The following is an 11,592-nucleotide window of genomic DNA, read 5'->3' on the forward strand; positions in this document are numbered from 1 at the left end:
AAAAAAAATACTGATCAGCTAATCTTTGATCCACTGTAATGCTGTGTTTTTATATTAAAATCCAAATAATCAGCATGTCTTTTAGTTGCTCAGGTGCTCTTGGTTCTTGAAATAGTCCTGAGAGTTTTGAATGCATCAGATGAAGGGAGAAGTGAAAGACAAGTAGAGACAGAAGTGGGAGTTTTAGAAGCATAGATCTGCTGCTGGAAGCAGTTCATGCAGTAAGATAGATGAAGTGTCAGAAAGTCATTGGAACATGCTGTGTGCTATAATCATAAGTAGGCGATCTGTCTCTGAAGTTCAGCTTTAGCTATACTAGCTTGCCATAAACTCCCTCCTCTTCATTATTCTCTGTGCTCTGATTACTCAGAGAACTTACGAAGTCTTCTGATTTTAGTCTCTTTGAAAGGTAATATTTCAGCAGGATTTTTCATCACATTTTTTTGCCTCAGTATGCAGCAGCTTCTGAATTTCAGTATGCCCTGCAAAAATGACTTCCCAACCAAGAACCTTAGTCACTTAGGCTATACATTTCAAATTTTTATTTTTAAAATAAGGTCCCTTAAATAAATTAACATCCCTTCGGCTCACAGTATTCTTTGTGAAACTTTAGTCCAGACTCCATTCAAATCAATGAAGGTGGAATTAATCTCCACTGCAGAGAGTAACTTCTGACTTAGTCATTTACATTGCCTTTATAGTTAGTGCAAGGAAATGAGTGTTTCCAGCATATCCACTTCATTTTAAGGCATCTACTGTGTGAGATGAATTGCATCCTCTACAAGCAGGTTCTCTTCTTTGAATATCAAGAGTGTTAGACATCAGCTCTGTTTGGACAAGTGATTTTCATGCTGGGTGTCTTTCTTTTGAACTGAATGATGTGGATCCCTCTTTAATGACCAGGTCTAAAACTTCATGAAAAATAGAATACTCACTCTTTCAGGAAATTCAAGAGGCAAATGTTATCTTCGGTATTTATAAACAATTTGATTCATCTGAATCATCACTCTATTTAATCTCCTTGGCATCAGCAGCAGACCTGTCACTCATGTCTGTCAAAACAGAATTAGTCTTGTCATGATGATGCCATGGATATTATTGCACTCTGTAATATTTATTGTCTTTTCATTTTACTGTAGCTTAAGGTTAAACATATGGGTCCCAGCCTTAAGGGAATATGAATCCATCTCTCATATCCACCATGGGAAGACCCTAAAATGTAGACTGTATACATGGAGTGGCATGGTATCTCTCAGTCTTGTAATATTACATGTATGTTAATTAAAAAAAAACCTCAAGATTGACTTTACAAAACAGCTGAGCCACTCTTTGCTGAAAATACTGGCCTGCCTTTGTCCTCCATCTTTCCCTGGCCTCCTTCCTGGTTTCTCTGTAGTACTCTACACCTGATTGAGGAACATCTCTGGTGTTTATTTGACTGCAAAATGAGTGGTCTTAGCTTACTAGAGAAGTGCAATACAATTTTGCAACACAAGTGAATTGTGTTGACCTTGCAGGCAAACAGGCCTCAGAGCCTGCTCAGTGAGGGTGGTGACTGAGATTTTCTTCTAGTGACAAAGAGCTTGCATTGTGGCACTTGCATCCATCCGCTGAGTTGGAAAGGAAGATGATCAGAATTGCTCTACAGCCTGCTGATCAGAGGCTTTATACAAAGGTGTGAAACCACTGCTGATTCATTGCACATTGCTGATCCATTGCAGCTTGCTTTAAGCAAGATGGGGCAGCTTCTATCAAAGAAAACAATTCAGGGCTTTTCTTTTTTTGTAGAAACAATCAAGCCAAACAAAAAAACCAAAAACCCCACGAACAACAACGCCAAAGGAAGTTTCAGTAGTGCTAAAATGCATCCATTCACAAGCTCAAAGTATTGGGCAGACTGACTTGGTGCAAGCCTGTTCCTAGAAAGTGCTGAACTGGAGAAATATTTGTGGGAGGCAGTCGTAGTGTGAAAGCAACTGCATGTGAAATCCTTTTACAAGGCAGTGATTAATGGAGGTGACACAATTCTAGGATGCGCCAGCAGTCAGTTGTTGAATTTCTGTAGGAACACGGTGTTACAGCTACAGATGTTATTGAAAGGAATATTACCAGAAAACAGTCCCTGGCTCTGTGGCCTAACATTCAAGAGGAATGCAAAGGGCTAGAAAAACAGCAAAACAAAAGAAGCCTGCCTAGGTTTAAGAGTGTGCAGAAATGTGTATTTGAGAAAGAATTGCAACATTCAAAAAACTGCTTTTTTTCTACTAATTTGTGTCAGATGGGGAAGAACATAAACTATTAGGTCATAAATTACTATCAAACCTAAATACCAACAGGGCCAAAAAATAATAATAATAATAAAAAAATCCCAAACAAGATAAAACATGATGATAGTACAGTCCCCTCCATAAACTTTTTTAGTCTCGCACACATAAAGAGTGGTGATGGTGTGAGAAGGAAGAAATGACTGACTTGATTTTGAATTAAATTTCATCTCATTCCAAAAACTGGGAGTGTAAGCTATCCTGGTGGTGTTCTAGGTCCTGCCATAGCAGGAGTTTCTGTATTGATCACTCTTTTGCAAGTACAAGGTTGTACTATGTGCAGTAAAGAATATAAAAGGACATGTTTTTCTATTAATCTTAAGTGAACTAGTCTGCTAATAGTCTTTCACACTTCATCTTTTGAGATGTTTTTTCCTGATCTTTCTGTACTTCTTACACGCAGTGCTTGCTTAACTTAGCCTCAGGTTCATCACACTTAAAAGTGACATCTCTATTGTTACCGTGCTGGTATGTCCATGTTTATATCCCACCTCTTAGTTGAGGATTAAAAAAAAAAAAAAGCCTTTTAGTGATGGCTGTTTTGTTTTTTGCATAAGTTCCACCGTGTCCCAAAGTGATGCTGGTGTGGTGTTGATTACAACAGAAATTTTAAACAAATACAACTCTTAGCAAAGTAGCACTCTGTCTTGGCATTTTGGGCAGCCCCAACTCTTCCCCAGTGCTCTTTCCTCACTGTGCTGACTTGGGAAGGATAAAATGCCTTCAGTTTCAGGTTGAATTCAATCAGACAGTAATGACAAGAGCTATTCCCGAAAATAAAACTAGAACAAATTACTTACACTTCATAATAAGATAGAAATTAATTAAAGAGATCAGTTATAGCAGTGGTGTTTCTCAGAGTTAATTACACATGAAGATTCCGTGAACGTAGGTTACTGTAACTTATATTAGAAGATCTTGATTTTCATTTATATTTTTTATTTTTGAAACAAGATGTAATTGATCCTCTAAGTTACTAAGACAAATGTATCTGTGATTTAACTCTACTGATAGTGATATTTAGTCTGGAATCTGTTCAGCCCACATCTTCATGATTAATATTCCTGAAGGCTAACTTTTCAAAAACTTTTTTTTTTTTTATCTCAGAGCAAACATGTAAGCTTACATTTGATAGCTCTCCTGTGGAAGTATTGCCAGACAAAGCCAGTCCAGCAGAATAACCTTGCATCTTCAAGAAGCAGTGCTGATAGCGAGCAAATTGTGTTTTGCAATAATGGAAAAAAGACATTGAAGAACTTATGGCATACTTTTCTGTGGAGGGAATGAGTGCAGCTGTAATACTCAGGTTGTGCAATTAAAGTGGAGATTTAATATTTCACAAAATATTACCCCAGATATTAACATTGGGAATTTTAGGATCAAACAATTTTTGGTGAGACTTGACCCTGTAGTTACAATAACCATCGTATTCTTAGTACCGAGTCTAAATTAAGCCTTTTCTTTGTTCTTTTTAGCATATCTCTGGGAGGAAAAATGAAATCCAGTGAACTTATTGAAGTCATCTTTTTCCTGTGGGAGAAATTTAAAAGACAGAGCCTTTCAGCTGTTTGTGACTTGGATTTCATTATGCTTGTACTAAAATTCTTAAAATGTTTGCTATTTCTGGCCACAGCAAAGTCATGGGCTGTAGAGTGTAGACAGAATAGATGTTCTCCTGAATTACATTAAGGTCAGCTGATACAGCTTCACGTTAGCTCCAGTAGTTTCTTGTGGTTAATAAAGGTGGGTGTCATTCAGTTCCATCAGGTTGAGAGAGGTTGGATAGCTTTCTGAGGTAGATGAATCAACTGAATAAAATGACTGATTTTGTTAAAAGGAGATGCTTACATTTTTCTTTATGCTTGAAATTTTATTAACAAGATGAAATGCTAGGAATGGAGACAATCAGGCCAATAGTGTACAATCATCAAATATACACATGTAACTCTATGCAAAGAATTGTCTTATGAGCAATATCAGGAACAGTTCTGAGGGAGTACCTAACACAGAAGTGTTTATATTTCTGGGGGAAGTAAAAAAAAAAAAAAAAGCCCAATGCATGATTTATTTTGATCTGTTTTTGCCAATGAAAAAAAAAAGTATATTGTAAGCTACCTGTTCCTATTTAGTTGAATTGGACCATGGTAGAGCAAAAGAGCATTTCTGTATCTGCCATCTGTCATTATCTCCACAAAATACACTCCCACAGATGTCTCCATATATGCTTCTCCACAACAAAATAATCAAAATTCATGAGCTTTCTGCATTCCCTTTAACTGTTGTGGTTTGTTTCATCCAAGGCATCAGCTGCACTCATGGAAGTTGTGGGTGAAAGCAAACAGACGTTGCTCACTGGAATGAACTCACAAATGTTATTTGTTGAAGGACTGAATAATCCAGTTACCAGTGGGAGAGCATTTCTGACCACTGTGTGTACAAAAATACCACTGTCTAAGTAATTTAAATGTTATTCCAGAAGATAGCAATTTTACAAAATAGAATCTTTCCCTTTTAGTACTTGGCTTTTAAATAAGGGTTTAATATACCGGTTGAGGGTACCAAATGAGAGAACAAATAATGCTTTACTTGCGACATTCAATTTGAAATTAAAGTTTGCTGTGTTAAAGATCTGATGTAGGAGAGTTCTTTCTTACAGAACTGAGTCCTGGGAAGAATGAAAGAGCAGAAAATAGTGGTTACACACCTGAGAAAGCTCAGCCTAGATATCTCTGTACAGTCTGTGGCCTTTCTGTTGTATTTTGCTACTGTCTTGTCTTACCTTTAAAGATAAGTAGCAGTCTTCTCTACTTCTGCTACAGGGCAGTGAGGTTGGGTTGTTCTCTAATAATGCTATAATTAGAAATATTAAAAGCAATATACTGGGGATGGGAATTTATTTAGTTGAACTATAAATTCTTAAAACACAGGAAAAGCATGGGCTTCAATCAAAATGTCTGTCAAACCTATTTTTTTTTCTCTTCTGCAAAAATGAACATACATTTGTGGCCAGCAGTAGTTCAGGCAGAAAGAAGTGGCGTTTGCTTACCCAGGACTGCAGGAAAATGAGAAGGCAGAGAGACAAACCCACCTACAGAACCAACCCACCCAGCAGCTGCATTGTTAAATACATCAAGACTGTCTGTACCTAAGTTATTTTTTATTTCAGTTTTTAAGTGAGACTTTCTGAGACGAATTTCTGAGAAGCCTTGGATGAGTTTCTTGAAAGCCAAGACAAAATGTTATGTACTCTACTCTGCTGAGTGCATAATGTGATATGTACGTGTTCTTTCTAGTTTTGTCACTGAGTAGCAGATCATGGAGAGGTTAATTGGATGTGTTATTCTGAAGTAACAGGAAAGTACTTTGGAGGGGAAAAAAAAGCTGAGAAATTGGAGAATGCATTAGGTATAAATGTTAGAAATCATATACTGAGAAACATCTACAGCATTAAAAGTATCAGTAAGGACGGCCACTTTTTTTTCTAAAATATTCAGATGGATATTTCCCGCTCAGCTGCGCCCTATTTATTTCTTTTTTCTTTTTGGTTTGCACTAACATCATGACCATTCAAAATTGTATGAGATCCGTATGCCAAAAAAAAAAAAAAAAGAAGAGAGAGATTTAAAAATACATTTAGCCATGATTTCTTTTATAACATATGTAATGTCTATTTTTACAGTTTGGTGCTCACTGCTATAGCTTCTCCCAAGCACATCAGATATTTCGCATCATGTATGTCTCTCCAGGCAACATAACTCTATCTTCTCTCCCTTTAAACACAAGTAGATCAACTGGTTACACTTTCGTATTGGGATTTTTCAAGCAAAGTTAAGGAGAGCTTAGAACAGCGTGTATTCAATTCGGTCTATTCAAGGAGATATTTATGCTTTTTGTTTGTTTTACTACAGTTGTGACTTAATTCAAAGTACAGACTATTCATATGTAATACTTGTGTGACTTGTGTTGTCCAGATTGCAGTTAATAGGTTGTGTGTGCTTACTGAGAGGTTGGCAATTCTGTTTGCGTAATTATTTGGCTATCTGTTCATAGAGTGTCCAAATTCCTGACAAATATGAAGAATTTCTTCGTATCAGGTTCTTCAGTATCTTCAAATTTTCTTTTTTAATTGGTGGTGATGAAAATTAATAGAGAAGATGTTGATCTCATCAGTGATACTGGCTGAGAGGCTTGGCATAGACCAGAGTTTTAGGTTAATATTAATTTAGATGTTTGGATTTTTTTTGGCAGGAAAAGTGAAAGAATGCTTATTTATTGTCCTTTTTTTTTCCCCCTAGTTCCATTATTTTCAGTATATTCATCTTTAAATGATATTTTGGTGAGGTCTGGGAACTCTTTGGTCGTTTAGAAAATTCATGCTGTATATTTTGTGTGTATATATGCATATATATATATATATATATATAAAGTGGCTTTAACAGGAATAAGTACACATTTTATATTTGTTCAGATTATGTTCTAATAGAATAAATATCACATTTTGAAAGACACCTTACAACATACATTTAGAGATAGAGGCCCATCCAGCAGTGGTAGCTGGAGGCCAGGCAGTCTGTACTGGGCAGTGAATTGAATCAAGGAATGATGTTTGAGTGAAAAATGTCTAGTGTCATGTCTAGTGTCATGATGATGTGTGCTATGATGTGGAATATATATATTTCTCGTTCATACATCTTGAGAATTTGTTACTGAGTCCAGCAGATACAGGTCTCATAAGGCAGTAGGGTATTGCTTCATAAATAGCTGATATAGTTACCCGCTGTTGATGTTCAAGGTACAATATTAATGGGTTAAAGTTTGTGCTCCTTGTGAAATCACTGTGGATATCTGACATCTTGTAGTCTGATTTGGATTTTGACATTGAGGAAGTCAATCCTGGAGCTGTGCTAATGGCTGAGTCCCCATTACTGGTGGTGTTTCTCTTCTGCAAAAGTTAGAAAAGAGCAACTTCACCAGGCTAGTGTTACTTATATCACTGTGATGTGGTTTTCCTGTTACTTCTGAAATATGTACTTCAATTTAGCTTTATGTAAGGTCTTTAGCTGTCAATAATTTCTGTGACTGGGACCATATCTTTGCATCATATTGCCCAGCTATGTTATCGTGATATCCAACTATGGTGACTGCAGAAATTAGAGCTGTGTGCTGTAATGGGGCAAGAGAATTTGAGAAAAGTAAACAAGTGTTACGGTAGGTATGCAAGTTAAGATTTTTTCTGAGCAGCACAGGCAACTGGCATTTCAATCACTTTGCATAAAGCATTTTGCGTCTGTCAGCCTCCAGATGAAAAGAAGCTGTAATGCAATAGGAAGAAATGTCATACCCTAAGGACAGAATGGACCTGCATATATACAGAAAGGTCCCTATGGATAAAGGAAGGATCAAATTATCAGTTGCTTATGTTCACTGGCAGTTGAAAACTGCACATTTCTATTCCTGTGACCTTTTGTACTTAAATCTGTAAGTGCTATGGAATTAAGAGTTTTATTCTGGAAAGATAACATTTTTGAGTGCATTTTAGTTCACACAAAAGCTAGGGGCTGAAAGCAATGATTTGGGGGCACACACAGTTCACACAGCACCACCTTGTTTCTCATACTGTGCCAATTACCTCTGTTTTACTAGAAATGTATTTCAATTCTGCTTAGTAACAGCACTGCATTTTTATTTATTTTTTTTTTCAGCGATTTTAATATAGAATTGAAATCCTGCCAAGTAGCATCACGGCTCTGATATATGAGCAGATAGGACTGAGACCACCATGTTCATGTTCCATATCACCTTAATTGGAACATGATTCTGTCTCTAAAAGATATATTAATGATGTTCTCCATCTAGCAGCATAAACTTGTTTCCCAAAAGAAATCTAATTAGAACCTAGTAATTAGCTATCCTAACAATCTGAAAAATTTCCAGAATAATTCCCATACATACGAGTTAAAATAGAGCAGCTTTTCTAGTGCAAGACAGCTCCATCATCAACATGTTGTGAGGTGGACTGGTGAGAGAGTTCTGAGCATGTAATAAAGGTTACCTGTACTTGCTTTTGTCAGAAGCATGGCCAGCTGTTTTTCATTAGCTGAGAACACATGGGAGAAGTGGGAACTGGATCCACTACCAAAAAGCAGGTTAGGAAGGTCATAGGGAGGCAGTTCAAGATGCTTGTGACTTCTAGTAGGTTGCCAAGACAGTTTTAAAACTACTGATCTAATAACATCCCTTGAATGGGATTATCTGCACTTGCAGAGTTGTGTGCATGAGCAAAAGTCTTACACAGCTGGAGAGGGCTACAAATGTTCAGGGCAAAATAGCTGTATATGGGCTTTTTGCTCCCCTAGACAGCAGCATGCTCCAAAATCTGAGCAGCTTGCCTTTAGGAGAACTTTAGAGCAGCACAAAGCTGCCCCAGGGTGTCAGTGCACTGATACTGCTTATCGTACTTTTGTTATTTGTTTACTACAAATAAAACTAGTGCAGCAGCTGAAATGTTTCAGCAGCGCAGATTTCATTATTTTCAGATCTGAAATGCAGTGTGTCTGATCCTAATTGCACAATTTAAATACTAATAATCTTTCAGCTGGGTGAATCCTCTGTGTATTACAGATAATAATCCTCGTTTTAGAAAATACACATAATGGGTCCACATTAGTCAACTGCGTAGTTCACTGAAGCTGAGATAAATGTAATAAAATGACCCCTGAGTAAAGAGCTTTTTGTTTTGTTTCTGGAGGGGGAAAGTTTTCCTGAAGCCTCGTCACTCCTGAGTGAGCTGATTATTTTTTACCTTCATTATATTCCTGTTTTCCACTGCACTGCAAAATATGAATAAGCCTTTGGCCACTCTTCTCTGATGGTTTAGCCCCATATTTCTCTTTGTTAATTTGTATTTGATTTCTGTGCTCACCAAGTCCAGGCTTGCTTACTGATGATTGAAATTCTGGACTGAGCAGTACCAATTAGACTAATGTATTTAAGAAGGTTAATTCTTCTAAAATGCTTTTCTTTGGAGTTGTATTTATCAGCAGTCTATCTCCCCTGTGCTATATGTTCCAACTAATAAGCTGCCTACAGAGCCAAGATTTAAAGAAAAGCAGTTTATTCCCTTTTGTCTTATAACAAGATATTCTCCTCGAAACGTGCTTCCTTTAATTACCTGTGAAATTTAATATAGTAACTGTTTGCTTGAAGCACAAGAGAAAACATATAAATAGCATATAATTGATAAGGTTGTCGTTCACCTCAGACTATTACATGGGTAAGCTGCCAGGTCTACCTTGTGCCCTGTCCGAGGAAGATGATAATTTGGGAGCCTGTGCCAGCAGCTGCCTCCTTCCCCCTCCTCAGCCGTACCCTCAGAGCCTGGGCTCACAGTGTGTTCCATCTTTCACAGCACTGAAATACAGAAACTGTGGGTCAAAGTTACAGTGGTTTTAATGAACTTGATCAGCCTGAATATAGACAGACTCTAAGGCAAAGACACATAGAGACAGGAATATACATGTGTACAGCAGGGATGTACTAGACCTAGAATCACAGGATGGTTTGGGTTGGAAGGGACTTTAAAGATGATCTAGATCTAAACCCCTGCTATGAACAGGGACATCTCCCACTAGACCAGGCTGTTCCCATACATACATACATACATACATTCATTAAATGATAATGATTGTGCAAACTAGCACCTTGCTGCCAACCAGGCTGGAGATCCATGCATGACATGGAAATGCCACCCTCCAGCTGTATGCTGATAGCACACAGTGCAGCGTGCTGACTGGCAGCCTGTGTTTCCTTGGGGTGAGAGTGGTGACAGCTCCAGCTGTCCCACCCTCCTATTGCATGCGTGTCACCTTGGAGGAAGCAGGGTGGTACACAGACGTGCTGCTGACAGGACTGAAGCTATTACTGTGTTGGCACTATGTCTGAGCAAGCACAAAGAAAGAGAGAATACCAGCAGCTGATGCTTTCTTTTAAAAAAAGCTTTTCTGTCTAAATTTAGAAAGTTCTTTGCCAAGTCTCCTAGGGATCTTTCCACAGACAGTAGAAGTGCTCATAAATAACAACACACGGCATTGCCTGGGTTGCTGGGATTTCTGTATGCCCTTACCAGCTGGGCACTGGGCAGCTGTCAGGGCTCTGGAGCTCCCCTCTGTTCCCTCTGTTGTTCCCTGCCTGTAATTCAGTAATAAATTTCAGTAGAAAAGATTTTTTTTTTTTTAATTGCTATTAACTCTTACTAGAGCATCATTTCTTCTTGTTGCTGTCAATGAAACAGCAAGTATATGGGATGAGAAATCAACCACCACAGCTCTCTGCCAGCCAGCTCACAGCTGCATTGCTTTCAAGCCTATGAAGACTTTGAAGTCCTCAGCCTATTATGCTGCATATTTTTTCTTGTTTTTGCTGCAGGTAGGGGAATTCCGAGCCCACGCTGCAGAGTGGACAGCCAATGTCACCGCGGAGTTCAAAGAAACCCGAAGACGCCTGAGCGTGGAGATCTACGACAAGTTTCAGCGGGCTACCTCCATCAAAAGAAAGCTCTCTGCTGAGCTCGCTGTCAACCACAACCAAGACCTGACCCCCTGCAAGAGAACCCTGTCAGTCAACCATCTCACCAGTGAGAAGGACCTCTTGCCAGCTCTAACAAAGACAGACAGCATTTACATGAATGGTTTGACACCGCACTGTGCAGCAGAAGAAATAGCTGTCATTGAAAATATTAAGTAGCTGTGACGTTGGGTCCCAGTCCTTGAGAAGCTCTTGGCTTTTAGACTAACCATACACCCTTTTTTCTCCACCCTGTCAAAGATCAATGCTAATAGCATTTTATATGTGTGCATGAGTTCCACAGAAACTGCAGTCCAGAGTTACCATCGCATCTCTTCAAAGACACAAAGATGAATGGCACTTCTGTTATCGAAAGATGCTGGAACACGCAACGTCTTCTGCCTTTATCTGCCCAGACTGTTTTTCACTTCTCCTAATGTGCCATACGGCCTAAAGAATGAATCACACTTGTTTATGGTAACAATGTAGCTTTGAGGGATCAGTCCTTAATATTTCAGGGTCTACCTTACTGAGCCTAGGAATGGACCATTTATGGACTACAACACATTTGTAAATGGCAAGAAATTCTTATGCAGCCTTTTACCTAAGAAATTTTTGTCAGTGCCTTATCTTTTGGAGAACCAGAACCTCTACAATTCCTGTATGTTTTCTTTTTTCTTTTTTCCTTTTTTGCATGAGAAGTGCT

The 11,592-nt window shown here is 38.3% G+C and overlaps 1 protein-coding gene across 1 annotated transcript in view; it reads left to right on the forward strand.

Annotated features, from left to right (window-relative positions):
- LOC104915421 (potassium channel subfamily K member 2) overlaps positions 1-11,564 on the forward strand; it is a gene marked incomplete at its 5' end in the record, with an annotated part of 15,584 nt that extends 4,020 nt beyond the window's left edge. The window contains one exon of the mRNA XM_010726312.2: positions 10,749-11,564. Coding sequence (XP_010724614.1) covers positions 10,749-11,066 — 318 coding nt within the window. The remainder of the gene's footprint in view (positions 1-10,748) is intronic.
- Between the last annotated feature and the right edge of the window lie 28 nt (positions 11,565-11,592).

Source organism: Meleagris gallopavo, assembly GCF_000146605.3.
Source record: "Meleagris gallopavo isolate NT-WF06-2002-E0010 breed Aviagen turkey brand Nicholas breeding stock chromosome 2 unlocalized genomic scaffold, Turkey_5.1 Chr2_random_7180001873779, whole genome shotgun sequence".
Classification (NCBI taxonomy): Eukaryota; Metazoa; Chordata; class Aves; order Galliformes; family Phasianidae; genus Meleagris; species Meleagris gallopavo.